Genomic DNA, 20451 nt, shown 5'->3' with positions numbered 1-20451 from the left:
GCTGCTGAGGTGGCTGCTGCTGCTGCTGAGGTGGCTGCTGCTGAGGTGGCTGCTGCTGCTGAGGTGGCTGCTGCTGCTGCTCTTCGTTGTCAGTGCTTGTCCTTGCAGGAGGACTGGTGGCGGCAGTGATGGTCCAGGTTTGCAGAGTGGTGGTGGCAGGGCTACTACATGTTGTTGTAGCGGCAGGGCTGTTCCATGTTTGCCTAGTGGTGGCTGAGCTCCACGCATGCATGGGAGTGGCGGTGGTGCTCCAGACAGGAGCAGCGCTTGCCATGGTGGTGTCGGTGAAGTGACCAGCTGCACTCAGACTTGTGGTGGTGTAACGGTGGGTGTCCTGGCTTTGAATAGAGGTGTCCGTGCAGTGGTATGCAGCACAAGTCGGTAGTGAGGTGAAGCGAGTCAATGGTGGCACAGGTGGAAAGGACACCACTGACTGCTGACCGTACCGATTATGCTGCATAGCCTGCAAGAAAGCATTGTTGCAGGCCTGCAGCACATTCAGCTGTTGATCAGGACTAAGGTGTTCCGCCATGCCCTTTTCAATCTTACTAAAAAAATGGTGTGCTGGTCTGTTGAGGTCGGCCTCCAGACGGTCAAGGCGCTGTTCTACAGAATTGAAGCGGTGTTCAAAGTGGTTAAAACCACGTTCCATGAGTGCAAAACCGCTTTCAACTCTGTCGGACAGTGACTTGAGGCTGGAATTAAATGTCTCGCTCAAATGCATAAACTCGGGCAAGACATTCCTGTCCAAGGCCCTCTGCCGCTGGCGGGTAGTGCCCGCATAACCAGTGGCAGAGACCTGGGACAGGGGAACACCTGATGGCCCAGCTTCCTGGTCACCAGCTGTGTGTGTGGTTGACCTGCAAGGTGCTTCCTGGCTGTCGGATGGCTGGGACGGGTCAGAGGACGTCCGAGGAAGGACCGCTCCAGGGCCAGGTTGCAGGGTGCTGCTCCAGGTGCTGTGGAAGAAAGGAAAATCATTACTACCATGCCTTTACAAGAAGCATCAGCTGTGGATTAGAAAAACACACATTAATAAAAATAAAAACCCAAAATTTATAATACTTACGATCTCGTGGCAAGGACCGGTCTTAGGAACTGCAACGCGTGATAGTGACGGTATCTAGTTCTGGTCCTTGACGCAGATCCACTGCGAACCTGGCCCTCAGCACGAACATCACTGTTGAAGCGGTCCTTGATCGAACGCCAACGTGTTCGGACTTTGTCCACTGTTGATAAAAAAAAAACAGTGCCGTCAAGGACAACAGTCACTGCGGCACAATGTAGCAATACAATACTCAAAGCAGTCACTGTAGACCCCGATGACACTGTTGGGTTTCCTTCTAGAATACACCTAGCACGAAACCCAACAGTGCCGTCAAGGACAACAGTCACTGCGGCACAATGTAGCAATACAATACTCAAAGCAGTCACTGTAGACCCCGATGACACTGTTGGGTTTCCTGCTAGAATACACCTAGCACGAAACCCAACAGTGCCGTCAAGGACAACAGTCACTGCGGCACAATGTAGCAATACAATACTCAAAGCAGTCACTGTAGACCCCGATGACACTGTTGGGTTTCCTGCTAGAATACACCTAGCACGAAACCCAACAGTGCCGTCAAGGACAACAGTCACTGCGGCACAATGTAGCAATACAATACTCAAAGCAGTCACTGTAGACCCCGATGACACTGTTGGGTTTCCTGCTAGAATACACCTAGCACGAAACCCAACAGTGCCGTCAAGGACAACAGTCACTGCGGCACAATGTAGCAATACAATACTCAAAGCAGTCACTGTAGACCCCGATGACACTGTTGGGTTTCCTGCTAGAATACGCCTAGCACGAAACCCAACAGTGCCGTCAAGGACAACAGTCACTGCGGCACAATACAGAGCAGGGAAATACTCACTAAACGCCTTTTTGGAGGATGCTGTGGCGCTGTCCCAGCCATCCATCAACGCTGCGGCCACCTCATTCCATAGCCGCCGGGTCACCACAATGTCCTTGTGCAGCCGGTCACGGCTGTCCCACAACGGCGAACGCTCCTGGACCAGGCTGATGAGCTGCTCATTATCCAGGTAGACGTCTTCATCCCGTTGTGGAACCTAGACAAAACACATTCATTAGAATAATCAAATTTAAATTGAATAAAAAGTTACAAAAAAAGAAACATAAAAAAGAGTAAAAATAGAAGATAAAAAATAAAGAACATTACAAATCATTTGATACTTACATTCCGTATCACCACCGGGACTTGGCTTCGCTGCTCCTGCTCTTCGCCCTCACTAGTCCTGTCCGCAGAAGATGATGATGACGATGTCTTAAAAAAGTTGAAAAAAACGTAAGAGATTTGGAGAAGCAGCAGATATACTTACCAGATGCACGAAAATAATCACCTCACTGTCTGCTTGCGCCAATTCCTGCCGCGATGGGGAATACTCCGATTCTGAAGACATACTGCATGTAAAAATAATAAAAATCATTAGTACATACATAATTTAAAAGGACAGGCATATAATGTAATATACTCACATTCTTCGCTGATATAATGGGTTCTTGGTTGACTGTCTGCTCTTCAATCTGTCAGTGTAGTAGTGGCAGAGTTTTGGCAGGCACCTCCTTTATATAGACTTTTTTTTTTTTACTTTAGAAGATTATAACTAGGACAACAAGTGGACACCACCAAAAAAACGCAGCGCTAAAAAAACGCATACCTGCGCATGCCAGTGCGCACGTATGCGCATCCATAGGCTATAATGGCCATTTGTAGCGCAAAACGTGCGCATACGTGCGCATGCGCTTTTTTCCAGGGCCAAAAAATGCAACATGCTGTGTCTGGAAAATACCAACGCATACCCCAAAAAAACGCAGCGCATGAAAATCGCATACGTGCGCATGCCAGCGCGCAGGTATGCGCACCCATGTTAAATATAGGGGAAAAAACGCATGCGCACGTATGCGTTTTTTTCCAGCGCTAAAAAACGCAAATGTGAAACCAGCCTAAGACAGTGGAGCTTCATCCATGGGGACCAACATATACTGTAGCATTATGTGGAGCTCATCATATACTGTTTCAAACATTATATGGGACCAATGATTTTGTATGGAGAAATAGATGGGCCTCGTCATGAGATGTAAAAAGTGAGGTATTTTTCATTGTACTATACCGCTATTTCTCTGCCGTATCGGAGCATGATGAGTTGTGGTATGTGTTAAAGGGGCGCTCTTTCGCCCAGGGCACATGAAAACCTGCAGCCAACCCTCCCCCCCCACAAATTTAGCCAAATAACCCCCATTTTTCAGTGCGTAACTTGTATTATGAAGTTAATTAAGGTTGACAAGCTTAAGTAAGAAGAATTGATGCTTTTGGCATTCAAATGGGCACTGTAGGTGTGTTTCCTGTCCTCCTCTCACTGCCGACTTTTATTCCCCATTGACTTACATTGGGTTTCGTGTTTCGGGACGACCCCGACTTTTCCCTATAATCGGACGATCTTGCTCGACCCGACTTTTGGAAAAGTCGGGTTTCACGAAACGAAACGCGACCCTAAAAAAGCAAAAGTCGCTCAACTCTACTCATAACACCTTCATCTATGCCCTGTACTCGCCTCTTGTCTCCGCCCTGTACGCACCTCTTGTACCCCGGCATCTATGCCCTGTATGCATCCCTTGTACTCACTCATCTCCGCCATGCAAGCGCCTCTTGTCTCCGTCCTGTACAAGTTTGTTAAACTCACCGTAATTCTTCTATCCTGCAGTCTGGACTGGACAAAGCTTTCTCCAAGGCAACAAAGTAATGACCAGACAGACTGTTACCAGACAGATCAATTTTTTTCAAGGACTGGCATTTCTTTATTCCAGATGCCAATTCGATGCAGGAAATTTCTGGTAGATGATTATTAGCCAGTCTGTAAGAAGAAGCAGATGAGATGTTGGTGATGTGTCCACAGAGCGTTAGTAAACAATCTGTAGATTGTGAATGTGGAGAAAAAATTCTCCTGGCTGTAAATAAAATACATAAATGTCAGCATTATAAAGACCACATAGAGAGACACCCATCCAGAAGTGCATTGAAATTCCATTGGCAGCTAGACTGATGAAGATAGCAATTCTGTATCAAAATGCATGGACTGCAAACCTTAGCAATAAACTTGAATACACTTTTCTATACCCTGGACAATTCATTTTTTTAAATTTTTTTAAAAATAGCATTGGACCTCCTTTGGCCTTCGGTTCTTTGTCGTGGCATGAATTACACTAAATTTTGAAATAGTTTTGCAGCAATATCGATCCATGTGGACAGTAAATTAGGATTGGATGTGGAGACACGGAAGGTACTAACATGCTCTAAACAGCCCGTACTACCTTGACTTCCAGAGATTCTCTATAAGATTGCAATCCAGGGATTGTGATGGCCAGGATAGCAAAAAGAACTCACTGTCATGTCCTCAAAACTTATCTAAGACCTTTGTGCTATGGTGTATTGTTCTTTTGCCTTATGGTAATCAGCTACTTTGAAGCTGCTGTAAAATGATGAATCTGGTTTGTGCACAATGCTTATTCATCCACAAATATCAAAAAAATTAATGGTCTTCCAAAAACATAAAAAAAAAAACATTCATCACACCATTCCTCCTCCTTCATCAACCTGGAGTGTACTGTACATACCTAACAGGAAGGGTACATCGATTCATGGCGCTCACACAAAATTATGATCCTCCCATCAACCTGGTGCAAAAGAAATCTTGATTCATCTGACAAAGCAATCCTTTTCTATTGCTCAGTGATGCAGGTTCTGGCTTTTTTACCTACTGGAGACATCTTTCTGCTTCCCTTTGACAAAAATGACGCTGGAGCTAGATGTGTGATAGCCTAACGGTGCAATGGAGCGATGAGTTCTGGGATTGGATGTTGTGGAGACACGGGGGTCAGCGAGCCGAACCCACATCGACCTCAGATCATCCCACTGAATGCACGCTCTCCTTTTACTGTGGGCATAACACTACTCAGACAACACATGGTGAGGGTAAAATAGTGTGGCAATACTTTATTGAACCACAAAACAGGCAGATAAAACATAGAACAGTCCCAGCAAAATACCCAAGATGGTGCAAATTACAGTCTCACCCTTCCGCTGGCTCGCCAGGATAAGCACAGCTGTGACTTCAGAGCTTCCAGGGCCGATTATCTCACCTGTAGCATGCACAGAGAGGAGGTAACAACAAGCTTAGGAAGATGAAAAGTAAGAAGGAGGTGTCATCAACTGTGCTGCTCAACAATGCAGTTGATGACATCTCCTTCTTACTTTTTATTTACCCTGGGCACATTGTAACTGGTGTCCTGCAGTAGCTGAAATACATGCTTATCTCATGTTGCTATTTGTAACCACATCAGGTGAGTGGTCTCACATTACTTATTCCACCGTTATCATCGGATAATATCCTATTGTGCTTCTTGTCTCCTAGTCCTTTCTCTTTCAAGCTTAGGAAGATGACAGTTCATTGAGGTATAAGGCCAGTCTCCGAACATCTCCATGAAGCCAGGCGACTGACTGGTCCCATTCCTGGCCCCCACAAATGTATCCAAGGGGCTCAATTGACTGGTGGGTCCAAATCCTGACTATGCCAAACATATCCATGGATTTGCGATGGTCAGTGGAGCAGATCTGTATTCTTCCAGTCGGGGTTGTGGTCCCCAAGGCTGGCAACCTGTAGAATGACAAATCTTTGTCCCTCATGATGAAGTCATGATGTCTTGGCTGCTGTCCTGTAGAGAGTCTCTGGTTCTTTGGATCTCTAGATCTCTTGGCTGTCTGGATATCTGGAGGTACAGTTGAAACCAGAAGTTTACATACATGATGTAAAAAGACACATATGCATATTTTTCTCAATATCTGACATGAAATCAAAATAAACCTTTCCTGTTTTAGGTCAATTAGGATTACCATAATTATTAATATTTGCCAAATGCCAGAATAATGAGAGAGAAAAAGAGAATGTTTTAAGGCATTTGTATTGCTTACTAGAACAACAAATTCCACATAGTCCATAAATATGAGGGTACAAGAAGAGATCCAACAAGGTAATTAAAATAATAATTTTATTTAATCCATTTAAAAGCCATAGTGTGAGGACAGAAACAAGAATGCCGTATAGGCAAAGTCAAAAGTTTACATACATTTCAATAGTATTTGGCACCATTGCCCTTAAACTGAATGACTTGGGTAAAACGTTTGGGATATCCTTCCACAAGCTTGTTACAAAATTGGTCGGAATTTGGGCCCATTCCTCCTGACAAAACTGGTGTAACTGGTCCAGGTTTGTAGGTCGCCTTGCTAGCACCTGCCTTTTCAGCTTTGCCCTTAAATTTTCAATAAGATTGAGATGAGGGCTTTGTGATGGCCACTCCAAAATATCAACTTTGTTACCCTTAACTCCTTAGTGACAGAGCCAATTTGCAGCTTAATGACCAGGCCATTTTTTACAATTCTGACCACTGTCACTTTTTGAGGTTATAACTCTGGAACCCTTTAATGGATCCCCCTGATTCTGAGAATGGTTTCTCGTGACATAGAGTACTTCTTGTTAGTTGTAAAATTTCTTCGATATCACTTGTGTTTATTTTGTTTATTTATGAAAAAATGGGAATATGGTGAAAATTTTTAAAATTTCACAATTTTAATTTTTATCCCCTTAAATCGGAGAGATATGTCACACAAAATAGTTAATAAATAACATTTCCCACATGTCTAATTTACATCAGCACAATTTTGGAAACAAATTTTTTTGTTAGGAAGCTATAAGTGTTAAAAGTTGACCAGCGATTTCTAATTTTTACATCAAAATTTACAAAACCATTGTTTTTATGGACCACATCACATTTGAAGTCACTGTGAAGGGTGTAAATGACAGATAATACCCAAAAGTGACACCATTCTAAAAACTGCACCCCTCAAGGTGCTCAAAACCACATTCAAGAAGTTAATTAACCCTTTACGTGCTTCAAAAGGAACTAAAGCAATGTGGAAGGAAAAAATGAACATTTAACTTTTCTTCACAAACATTTTAATTCAGAACCACTTTTTTATTTTCAAAAATTTAAAAAGAGACAATGAACCACAAAATTTGTTGTGCAGTTTCTCCTGATACCCCATATATGGGGGTAAACTACTGTTTGGGCGCACGGCAGAGTTCGGAAGGGAAGGAGCATCGTTTGACCTTTTCACTGCAGAATTGGCTGGAATTGAGATCTGACTTCATGTCGCGTTTGGAGAGCCGCTGTTGTGCCTAAACAGTGGAAACCCCCCACAAGTGACACCATTTTGGAAACTAGACCATCCCAAAGAACTTATCTAGATGTGTGGTGAGCACTTTTAACCCCCAAGTGCTTCACAGAAGTTTATAACGTAGAGCCGTGAAAATAAAAAATCATAGTTTTTCCACAAAAATGATCTTTTCGCCCCCAAATTTGTATTTTCCCAAGGATAACAGGAGAAAATAGACCCCCAAAGTTGTTGTGCAATTTGTTCTGAATACGCCAATATCCCATATGTGGGGGTAAACCACTATTTGGACACATGGCAGAGCTCGGAAGGGAAGGAGCGCCGTTTGACTTTTTCAATGCAGAATTGGCTGGATATGAGATCGGACGCCATGTTGTGTTTGGAGAGCCCCTGATGTGCCTAAACAGTGGAAACCCGCCACAAATGACACCATTTTGGAAACTAGACCCCAAAGGAACTTATCTAGTTGTGTGGTGAACACTTTCAACCCCCAATTGTTTCACTAAAGTTTATAATGTAGTGCCATGAAAATAAAAAATAATTTTTCTTCCACAAAAATTATCTTTTAGCCTGCAATTTTTTATTTGCCCAAGGGTATACGGAGAAGTTGGACCCCAAAAGTTGTTGTGCAACTTATCCTGAGTACGCTGATAACCCATATGTGGGGGGAAGCACTGTTTGGGCACATGACAGAGCTAGGAAGGAGCGCTGTTTTGTAATGCCGACTTTAATGGAATGGTCTGCGGGCTTCATGTTGCATTTGCAGAGCCCCTGATGTGCCTAAACAGTGGAAACCCCCCACAAGTGACACCATTTTGGAAACTAGACCCAAGGAACTTATCTAGATGTGTGGTGAGCACTTTTAACGCCCAAGTGCTTCACAGAAGTTTATAACGTAGAGCCGTGAAAATAAAAAATCATATTTTTTCCACAAAAATGATCTTTTCATCCCCAAATTTTTATTCTCTCAAGGCTAACAGGAGAAAATAGACCCCCAAAATTGTTATGTAAATTGTTGTGCAATTTGTTCTGAATACCATATGTGGGGGTAAACCACTGTTTGGGCGCATGGCAGAGCTCGGAAGGGAAGGAGTGCTGTTTGACTTTTTCAATGCAGAATTGGCTGGAAATGAGATATGACTCCATGTTGCATTTGGAGAGCCCCTGATGTACCTAAACAGTGGAAACCCCCCCCACAAGTGACACCATTTTTGAAACTAGACACCCAAGGAACTTATCTAGATGTGTGGTGAGCACTTTGAACACCCAAGTGTTCCACTAAACTTTATAACCCAGTAGAAACCCCACACAAGTGACCCCATTTTGGAAACTAGATCCCCCAAGGAACTTATGTAGATGTGTTGTTGGAATTTTGAACCCCAAAGGGTTTCACTTAAGTTTATAATGCAGAGCCATGAAAATAAAAAATCATTTTTTTTTCACAAAAATGATTTTTTGGCCCCAATTTTTTATTTTCACAGGAGAAATTGGACCTCAAAAGTTGTTGTCCAATTTGTCCTTGTAGCAGAGTGCATCTTCTGAGAATCACCACCGATACATAAGAGAACTTCACTGAGCAAGTTATCTTGAGTAAACAGTATTTACTTCATATGGATAAACATGAGATAAGAATTCAGAAGCACTCAGTCCATGCTGCTGCCATAACACACTAAAAGCGAAAGTAAAAAAATGCAACAACAATAGAGAACTTCCCTCCCCACAATACAGCAAATATATAACTTCACACTATTGCCATCTGCTGTCAGGCTAATGTAAAGTCCTCCCTTCACTTATAATACGTCCTGATCTGTTGCATATGCCAACACCCTTTCCCAACAGTAAGGACTTATTCAATCAAACCCAACTTTTTTATTAGTCTGGTGTTTATCAGCATTCAACACCTTTGTGAAGATGTCTGCTGTCATTTCTTCAGTAGGACAATATTCTAACTTCAAGACTCCTTGTTCCTGATGATCTCTCAAGAAATAATACTTCACATGAATATGCTTGGTCCTTGGATTGAGTCTTTCCATCTGAGCAAGAACAAGACATCCTTGATTGTCCTCTTTCAATTTTGTAAGTTCCAACTGTGGTAGTCCTAAGTCTGTCAACAAGTGTCTTAACCACAGAACTTCTTGACTTGCATGTGCTTGTCTTGTATGAGAGACGTTTTGGTGGTTTACCTTTGTTTTGTCTCATTAAACTTCTTGGTTCTGTGTCTGTTTGTAGCTGCATTTCTTCATTTTCAGTATTCTGTTCTTCATCAATTTCAACTACTTTCTCATCAGATACCTCTTCAGCTATATTACTGCTGTTTTTCTCATTTTTTGTGTCAATTGAAATCATGACATCTTCATTTAAGTTTTCAATGAATGTCACACTGTTACCGTGACTCTGTCTGTTTTGGGATCTAGGATTCTGTATCCCTTGCAATTTTCACTATGTCCAACAAATATTCCCTCCATGGATCTGTTTTGAAGTTTGGAACGTTTTTCTGTTGGAATGAATATAAAAACTTTACATCCAAAAAGTTTTAAATGATTGACACTCACTTGGTTTCATACCTTGCCACAGTTCATATGGAGATTTCTTCAGTTTTCTGGAAAAAAGTCTGTTCTGTAGATATGTAGCTGTCATTGCTGCCTCACCCCAATATTTCTCTGGTAGTTTGGAATCTGTCAGCATACATCTCATCATTTCTGTCAGAGTTCTGTTTTTCCTTTCTGCTACTCCATTTTGTTCAGGTGTGTACAGAACAGTTTTCTGGTGTTCTATTCCATTCTGTCTTAAGTAGTTTTCTATTTTGTGACCTGTAAATTCACCTTCATTATCAATTCTGATGACAATTGGCTTCCTTGAAATTTGTTACTCAACCTTGCTATGTAGTCTACAAGTTTATCAAAAACTTCACTTTTGCTCTTAATAAAGTATGTGACTGTGTATCTTGAGTAGTCATCTATGAAAGTCACAATGTATCTATTTCCTCCTGATGTAGTCACTTTCATAGGTCCACATACGTCAGTATGCACCAAATCAAATGGTCTTTTGCTTTTCATCTCACTTTCTTTTGGAATAGATATTCTTGTGACTTTAGATTTGATACAATATTCACATCTTATGGTAATTGAGCAATCTGATATCTTTAGATCTTTTGTCAATTCTTTTCTTTGTAGTTCCCTTATACTGTCAGGGTGTCTGTGTCCTAGACGTCTATGCCTCATGTGAATACAGTTCATGTGATCATGTGTACATACCTTCATCTGCTCCTTTGGTGTGTCAAGATGATATAATTGTTCATCTGCCTTGACATTGGTTATCACTTGTTTCCTGCTAGAATTGCACACTCATTGCCTTGGAATATTACAGTGAGTCCATTGGCTGTTAAACGCTTCACAGATAACAATCCGCCTTCCAATTTTGGAACATACAACACATCCTGTACAAGTATCTTTGAATCTTATCCTAACTTGTTTGAACAGTTTAGCATACCTTGTCTGATACCTTCTGTGGTTATTTTGCTTCCATCTGCAAGATAAATGGCTTCCTTCTCATCTAAATCAAGATCATAGAAGAAATTCTTGTCACTTGTCATATGACTCATTGCTCCTGAATCAATAAACCAACTAAGTGAAGATTTCTTGTCTGTTACTTTAAATGTGCCATTCCAATTATTCTCACATGAATCAGAAATTGTGTTTTTCACTTTCTATGCATGCTCTTTATGTTGTAATTTTTGTTGTTCTGCTTTCCATATGGTACTCTCCTTCTTTAAATGACCTTTTTTCTTACATCTGAAACATTCTCTTGTCTCTTTATTATAGGGTTTTTTTAAATTCTGTAGCTTTAAGAGTGTTTCCACTGTCCTTTTCAGTAGAAGAATCATTTGTTTGTTCTTTTCTTTTCTGATATTCATCTATTAGTCTTGTTTTCACAAAATCTAACGTAATGTCCTTTTCTGGTCTTGCCTCAAGGGCATTTATCAAGGCTGTATACTAATCTGGTAAACTGGACAATAATATTACTGCTACATGACTTTCTTTAATGGTTTCACCAATAGACCTTAGCTGTGATATTACTTCCATAATTGAGAATGTGCTTCTGCATGTCGACATTTGCATTCAATCTCATACTGTAAAGCTTTCTTAATAGAAATAACTTGTGATTTAAACTGGGTCTTTCTTGTAATTTTCTTAATGCTTCCCACATTCCTTTTTCTGTTTCTTCATTTCTTACGTGTATTAATTGAGCTTCATCAACTAATAAGCTAATGGTGGCTCTCGCTTGTCTATTTTTCTTATCCCATGTCTGATTATCTTCATCAGGTCTATCTGTAATGATTATTTCCCATAAATCGTCCTTAGATAACATCTCTACTTTAAATTTCCATAACTGATAATTTTCACTGTTCAGCTTAGCTACTGTGAGTTTCAGCTCAGTGCTACACATAATTTTTATATAGTCTTACTTGTTTTAGAGAGTTGTAGTGAAGATATTCTTCTTTCTTCTTGAGAGTTCCTGTATGTCCTGTGTGTGTGGTGATTCTCTGTAATTATCTCCAGTGTGCGGCCCTCCAGTTCCTGGGATCATGAATTCCTTTGTCCCTCTGTATCTGGATTTTTTCAGCCTCAATTCACTGGGTTTTATCTCCTTCTGTTTACAGAGCTTATCTGCTTCTCCGGTGTCTGAGGTTATTGGCTGGGGCTATTGCCTGGGCCCATAACCTGTAGCAGAGTGCATCTTCTGAGAATCACCATCGGTACATAAGAGAACTTCCCTGAGCAAGTTATCTTGGGTAAACAGTATTTACTTCATATGGGTAAACATGAGATAATAATTCAGTAGCACAAAGTCGTGCTGCTGCCATAACACACACAAAGCAAAAGTAAAGAAACCACAATAGAGAACTTCCTTCCCCACAATACAGCAAACATATAACTTCGCACTATCGCCATCTGCTGTCAGGCTACTGTAAAGTCCTCCCTTCACTTACAATAAGTCCTGATCTGTTGCATATGTAAACAGTCCTGAGTAAGCTCATACCCTATATGTGGGGGTAAACCACTGTTTGAGTGCACGGCATAGCTCGGAAGGGAAGGAGCACCGTTTGACCTTTTCAATGCAGAATTAGCTGGAATTGAGTGAGATCGGATGGCATGTCGTGTTTGGAGAGAAGCTGATGTGCCTAAACAGTGGAAATCCCAGAATTCTAACTCCAACCCTAACCCCACCACACCCCTCACCCTAAACCCAACCCTAACCATAACCCTAACTACAACCATAACCCCAACAAACCCCTAACCCTAATCCCAACCCTAATCATAAACATAACCCAAACACACCTCTAACCCTAATCCCAACCCTAACCCTAATCCAAACCTTAACCCTAACCCCAACCCTAGCTCAACCCTAACCCTAACTTTAGCCCCAATCCAAAACCTTATCCTAATTTAGCCCCAACCCTAACCCTAAATTTAGCCCCAACCCTAACTCTAACTTTAACCCAACCCTAACCCTAACTTTAGCCACAAACCTAACCCTAACTTTAGCCACAAACCTAACTTTAGCCTCAACCCTAATCCTAACATTAGCCTTAACACTGTCCCTAATATTAGCCCCAACTCTAACCCTAATTTTAACTTAACTCACTTTAACCCAACTCTAACCCTAATGGAAAAAAATACATTTTTTTTAAATTTTATTATTTTTCCCTAACTAAGGGGGTGATAAAGGGGTGTTTGATTTACTATTTTATTAATTCTGATCACTGCGATAGCATCTATCACAGAGATCAAAATGAACCAATAGGAAAAATCTCCTATTGTTGCTGGATGCCGGCTGGCAGATCTCGGCGGGTGCACTGAGCATGCACCCGCCATGTTCTTACCAGAAGAAGATGCTGGCAGCCGTGGGGTGAAGCAGAGGAGAGAAATTAAATGGCAAATCGGACTTTTTTTGCGGTCGCTGTTATACCGTTAATAATGACGATTGCAACCCCGGGGTCGGTAAAAATCTACCAGAATCATGTTCTCTGGGGTCTCAGCTACCCCCGGCAGCCAAGACCCCAGAGAAATTCCAACTCTGGGGGGTGTTATACACTTTTTCCTCAGCACCATTAACGACACTGTGGTTTAATTGCCCTTATCTACCGCCATTAAAAGGTGTATCGGTGGTTGTTAAGGGGTTAAGCCACTTTGTTAACATTTTGGCAGTATGTTTGGGTCATTGTCCATTTGAAAGACCCATTTCTGCCCAAGCTTTAACTTCCTGGCTGATGTGTTGAGATGTTGCTTCAGTATAGTCAAATAATCTTCTTTTCTCGTGATTCCATCTATTTTGTGAAGTGCATCAGTCCCTCCTGCAGCAAAACAACTTCACAACATCATGCTGCCACCGCCATGTTTCACAGTTGGGATGGTGTTCTTAGGCTTCGAAGCTTTTCTCTTTTTCCTCCAAAGGTAATGATGATCATTATGCCCAAAAAGTTAAATTTTAGCTTCATCAGACCACGGGACATGTCTCCAAAAACTGTGTATGTAAACTTTTGACTTTGCAGTAACTAATAGAAAATGCCTTAAAACATTGTCTATCTCTCATTATGCTGTCATTTGGCAAACATTAATAATTATGGTAATCCTAATGGACCTAAATCGGGAAAGCTTTATTCTGATTTCATGTCAGATATTGAGAAAAACATGCATATGTGTCTTTATATAGTGAATGTAATCTTCTATTTTCAACTGTATATGGAGGTATATATCCTTTTCACAGTTAACAAATGTCCTTCAAGTCAGCATTCAAAGGTAAAGGGAAAGAATGGTGATGAAGCCAACTCACATTGTTTGATTCTGTAATCTATTTGCATAGTTTTCTCCTCTGTTTTACAAGTCAACAAACTAGCTGGCCTGGACAAAGTGTAATCAGCATATCAGCAAACAACACTAGTCATCCAGGATAACAGCACAATACTGTATGTTACATCAAGTATCAACTTACAAGTCAATATTACAGGCTTATAAGAACAAAAGTCTGTGTTTTCTTGACCAACCAGAAAGAAACACATAAATTCAAAAGTCAATGTTTTGATAAGCCGACTCCTCCTGGCTTGCTGAAAATAGACATCTGGTTTATTAAGATAAATTGCTGTTTAGTCACAGATGTGTTAGCTGATCTCCAGCATTATATTTTGCTACAATTTTCTTGACTGTGCAAGATTTTCATCAAACTACACTTTGATAGACTGTTCAGACTCTTGTAAACCTGACATTTTTTGCATCCTCAGCATCCACTTACTCTAGATGATTTTACTAGATTCCCACTTACTCTTGAGATTGCTACACAAGAAAACTCCACAAGGTTGGCAGAATTTAAATTTGTAGCCTCGGAAAGTGTAGCCTCTTTCTAATTTTCTCAAATCACTTAATTCTCCCATCTTAGTGTGGATTTACTAATTATCATCCACGGAAAACTTGCAAACTTGATTTTATGATGAAGTCTAGATTACTAGAAGACACTGTGTGGATGACATTGGAGGAGTCATCCACATGAAGCAGAGAAGGAGGATGCCATCACAAAAAAGAGGAGGTGCCAGATCAAGGCCAGAGACCCCTGTCGATCCAGACCATCCAGTAGGTGAGTGTAATATAAGTAGAGATGAACAAACCTTTCAAGGTTCGGTTTGGATTCGACGAATGGACCTATGTTCGCCGAATGGTTCGTTGAGCGTACAGTGGGAAAAAAAATATTTAGTCAGTCACCAATTTTACAAGTTCTCCCACTTAAAAAGATGAGAAAGGCCTGTAATTGACATCATAGGTAGACCACAACTATGAGAGTCAAAATGAGAAAATAAATCCAGAAAATCACCTTGTCTGATTTGGCAAGATTTATTTTGCAATTTATGGTGGAAAATAAGTATTTGGTCATCTAAAAACATGCAAGTTTTCTGGCTCTCACAGACCTGTAACTTCTTCTTTAAGAGGCTCCTCTGTCCTCTACTCAATACCTGTAGTAATGGCACCTGTTTGAACTTGCTATCAGTATAAAAGACACATGTCCTCACCTCACTCCACTATGGTGAAGACCAAAGAGCTGTCGAAGGGCAACAGAAACAAAATTGTAGTCCTGCACCAGGCTGGGAAGACTGAATCTGCAATAGGCAAGCAGCTTGGTGTGATGAAATCAACTGTAGGAGGAATAAGAAAATCGAAGACATACAAGACCACTGATAATGTCCCTCGATCTGGGACTCCACGCAAGATCTCACCCCATGGGGTCAAAATGATCACATGTAACATGGCGCGTGCCCAGCACCACCTGTATATATCATCACCAGCCCCAGCCCACTAAGCCCAGCACCACCTGTATATACATCATCACCAGCCCCAGCCCACTGAGCCCAGCACCACCTGTAGATATCAACACCAGCCCCAGCCCACTAAGCCCAGCATCTGTATATACATCACCAGCCCCAGCCCACTAAGCCCAGAACTTGTATATACATCATCACCAGCCCCAGGCCACTGAGCCCAGAACCTGTCTATACATCATCACCAGCCCCAGCCCACTGAGCTCAGCACCTGTATATAGATCATCATCAGTCCCAGCCCACTAAGCTCAGCACCTGTATATACATCATTACCAGCCCCAGCCCATTGAGCCCAACACCAGTATATACATCATCAGCCCCAGCCCATTGCGCCCAGCGCCTGTATATACATCATCACCAGTCCCAGCCCACTGAGCCCAGCACCTGTATATACATCATCACCAGCCCCAGCGCACTGAGCCCAGCACCTGTATATACATCACCAGCCCCAGCCCACTAAGCCCAGCACCACCTGTATATACATCAGCACAGCCAGAACCAGCCCCTGTATATACATCAGCCCAGCTACAGCCAGGCCCCAGCCCCTGTATATACAATAGCCCAGCCAGCACCCAGCCCCTGTATATACATCAGCCTAGCCAGCACCCAGCCCGTGTATATACATCAGCCCAGCCAGCTCCTGTATACATCAGCCCAGCCAGCCCCCAGCCCCTGTATACATCAGCCCAGCCAGCCCCAGCCCCTGTATATACATCAGTCCAGCCAGCCCCCAGCACCTGCATATACATCATCACCAGCCCCAGCCCACTGAGCCCAACACCTGTTTATACATCATCACCAGCCCCAGCCCATTGAGCCCAGCACCATCTGTATATATCACCAGCCCCAGCCCACTAAGCCCAGCACCACCTGTATATATCAACACCAGTCCCAGCCCACTAAGCCGAGCACCACCTGTATATACATCAGTGCAGCCAGAGCCAGCCCCTGTATATTCATCAGCCCAGCCAGCATCCAGCCCCTGTATATACATCAGCCCAGCCAGCATCCAGCCCCTGTATATACAATAACCCAGCCAGCATCCAGCCCCTGTATATACATCAGCCCAGCCAGCACCCAGCCCCTGTATATACATCAGCCCAGCCAGCTCCTGTATACATCAACCCAGCCAGCCCCCAGCCCCTGTATACATCTGCCCAGCCAGCCCCAGCCCCTTTATATACATCAGTCTAGCCAGCCCCCTGCCCCTGCATATACATCATCACCAGCCCCAGCCCAATGAGCCCAGCACCAACTGTATATATCATCACCAGCCCCAGCCCAGTAAGTCCAGCACCACCTGTATATATCAACACCAGCCCCAGCCCACTAAGCCCAGCACCACTTGTATATGCATCAGCGCAGCCAGAGCCAGCCCCTGTATATACATCAGCCCAGCCACAGCCAGCCCCAAGCCCCTGTATATACAATAGCCCAGCCAGCACCCAGCCCCTGTATATACATCAGCCAAGCCAGCACCCAGCCCCTGTATATACATCAGCCCCCAGCCCCTGTATACATCAGCCCAGCCACAGCCAGCCCCTGCATACATCAGCCCAGCCATAGCCAGCCCCCAGCCCCTGTATATACAAAAGCCCAGTCAGCACCCAGCCCCTGCATATACATCATCCCAGCCAGCACCCAGCCCGTGTATATACATCAGCCCAGCCAGCTCCTGTATACATCAGCCCAGCCAGCCCCCAGCCCCTGTATACATTTGCCCAGCCAGCCCCAGCCCCTTTATATACATCAGTACAGCCAGCCCCCTGCCCCTGCATATACATCATCACCAGCCCCAGCCCAATGAGCCCAGCACCAACTGTATATATCATCACCAGCCCCAGCCCAGTAAGTCCAGCACCACCTGTATATATCAACACCAGCCCCAGCCCACTAAGCCCAGCACCACTTGTATATGCATCAGCGCAGCCAGAGCCAGCCCCTGTATATACATCAGCCCAGCCACAGCCAGCCCCAAGCCCCTGTATATACAATAGCCCAGCCAGCACCCAGCCCCTGTATATACATCAGCCAAGCCAGCACCCAGCCCCTGTATATACATCAGCCCCCAGCCCCTGTATACATCAGCCCAGCCACAGCCAGCCCCTGCATACATCAGCCCAGCCACAGCCAGCCCCCAGCCCCTGTATATACAATAGCCCAGTCAGCACCCAGCCCCTGCATATACATCAGCCAAGCCAGCTCCTGTATACATCAGCCCAGCCAGCCCCCAGCCCCTGTATACATCAGCCCAGCCAGCCCCTGTATATACATCAGTCCAGCCAGCCCCCAGCACCCGCATATACATCATCACCAGCCCCAGCCCACTCAGCCCAGCACCTGTATATACATCATCACCAGCCCCAGCCCACTGAGCCAAGCACCATCTGTATATATCATCACCAGCCCCAGACCACTAAGCCCAGCAGCACCTGTATATACATCAGCGCAGCCAGAGCCAGCCTCTGTATATACATCAGCCCAGCCACAGCCAGCCCCAAGCCCCTGTATATACAATAGCCCTGCCAGCACCCAGCCCCTGTATATACATCAGCCCCTGTATATACTCTAGTATTTAAAACCTTTTCACTTGCATTCAGTGCATATATGGGTGTGACCGCCCTCTTTCTGAGCTGGAAAAACCATCCTGTCTGGCCTAAGCTTTTACTAGTGGTTCAGCTGCTCGATCCTTATTCACATTCGCGTCACTTGGCAAGTGAAAAGGTTTTTAATACTAGAGTAAGACTGTCCCACAAGGGTTGCTGTGACGTGGCGGGATGGCTTGTACATTATTTTGATCAAAATTATGTTTATTAAATACCCTTAATAATAATAATAATAATATTACCTTTATGCATTATTTATTTTTTACTTTTTAGTTCAGGATATTTGATACTTTTCTCAGTTCAGATTCGTTTTTTATCCCTGTATACATCAGCCTAGTCACAGCCAACCCCCAGCCCCTGTATACATCAGCCCATCCCTAGGCCCTGTATATACATCAGCCCAGCCACAGCCAGACCCAGTATATACATCAGCTCAGCCAGCCCCCAGCACCTATATACATCACCCCAGCCAGCCCCAAGCCCCTCTATACATGAGGCCAGCCAGCCCCAGCCCCAGCCCCTGTATATACATCAGCGCAGCCAGCCCCCAGCACCTGTAAATATATCATCACCAGCCCCAGCCCACTGAGTCCAGCACCTGTATATACATTATCACCAGCCCCTGCCCACTGAGCCCAGCACCATATGTATATATCATCACCAGCCCCAGCCCACTAAGCCCAGTACCACCTGTATATATCAACACCAGCCCCAGCCCACTAAGCCCAGCACCACATGTATATACATCATCACCAGCCGAAGGCCACTGAGCCCTGAACCTGTCTATACATCATCACCAGCCCCTGCCCACTGAGCCCAGCACCTGTATATACATCATCACCAGTCCCAGTCCACTAAGCCCAGTGTCATGATCCAGTCCAGAGTTTGTTTTCTTGCTGTCTTCTCTTTGGACTGGTCATGCGGGAGTTAATCCCCTCTGCCTCGTACTGGAGCTGGTGGGGCTATTTCAGTCCTCTGCAGCCTGCGGCCAGTGTCAGCTATAGTTTATGCTTCCTGGCTACAACCTCTGACCCTATACTAGTGATCCTTCTGCCTCAGACTTCCCGACTTGTGTATGACTTGGCCTGATCTCTGGACTCTGCCTCTTGTTTTCCAACTCTGATACCTCGCTCTCCGAACAGTTTTGACCCTGGCTTGTACCCTGACAACGGCTTACATCTTACGTTTCTGATACCACGCTCCTGGTAGGTCCTGACTTCTCGCTCGTCCCTGACTACGTATTTGCTTTCTCCCTTGTACTTCTGCTCCTGACAGTTGCTGACTTCGGCTATTCTGACTACTCTTTCATCACCTGTGACACCTATGCCGTTGCTCTGTGTTACTATGCTGTGTGCAGCCTCTTTCCCTCACCATCACCCCCTGGTGGAGGTTGCACTGTGCTACACTGCAGCAGCACATTACACCCAGCACCTGTATATACATCATCACCAGCCCCAGCCCACTGAGCCCAGCACCTGTATATACATCATCACCAGTCCCTGCCCACTGAGCCCAGCACCTGCATATACATCATCACCAGCCCCAGACCATTGAGCCCAGCACCTGTATATACATCACCACCAGCCCCAGCCCACTAGGCCCAGCACCTGTATATAGATCACCAGCCCATGCCCACTGAGCCCACCACCTTTATATACATCATCACCAGCCCCAGCCCACTGAGCCCAGCACCTGTATATACATCATCACAAGCCCCAGCCCACTGAGCCCAGCACCTGTATATACATCATCACCAGCCCCAGCCCACTGAGCCCAGCAGCTGTATATACATCATCACCAGCCCCAGCCCACTGAGCCCAGCACCTGTATATACATCATCACCAGCCCCAGCCCACTAAGCCCAGCACCTGTATATACATCATCACCAGCCCCAGTCCACTAAGTCCATCTGTATATACATCACCAGCCCCAGCCCACTGAGCCCAGCACCTGTATATATATCATCACCAGCCCCAGCCCACTAAGCCCAGCACCACCTGTATATACATCAGCCCAGCCACAGCCAGCCTCCAGACCATGTATATACAACTAGCTGAAGAGCCCGGCGCTGCCCGGGCATAGTAACTAACTGTGGTTAGTTATAGCAAGTTATAATTATCCTCCATCCCATAGTCCTGTGCCCATATAGCCATCATACATATCCACGATCCTATAGTCGAGTGCCCAT

The 20451-nt window shown here is 44.2% G+C and overlaps 1 protein-coding gene and 1 long non-coding RNA gene across 2 annotated transcripts in view; both read right to left on the bottom strand.

Moving 5' to 3' along the window:
* The window catches only part of LOC141082912 (uncharacterized), a 784035-nt gene that overhangs the window by 418542 nt on the left and 345042 nt on the right, over positions 1–20451 (bottom strand). The window contains exon 9 of the mRNA XM_073566962.1: positions 3748–3918. Within this exon, the coding sequence (XP_073423063.1) occupies positions 3748–3918 (171 nt within the window). The remainder of the gene's footprint in view (positions 1–3747; positions 3919–20451) is intronic.
* On the bottom strand, positions 1864–3230 carry LOC141082917 (uncharacterized). The gene is made up of 3 exons (XR_012230609.1): positions 2407–3230; positions 2244–2330; positions 1864–2115 (listed from the first exon to the last, which is right to left on the bottom strand). It is a non-coding gene; the product is annotated as an uncharacterized lncRNA (long non-coding RNA).

The sequence above is a fragment of the Dendrobates tinctorius genome, unplaced genomic scaffold (assembly GCF_039654945.1).
Source record: "Dendrobates tinctorius isolate UK_male_01 unplaced genomic scaffold, ASM3965494v1 ptg000019l, whole genome shotgun sequence".
NCBI lineage: Eukaryota > Metazoa > Chordata > Amphibia > Anura > Dendrobatidae > Dendrobates > Dendrobates tinctorius.
Note: the sequence above shows the minus strand (reverse complement) of the source record. Positions and strands in the feature narration are given on the sequence as shown.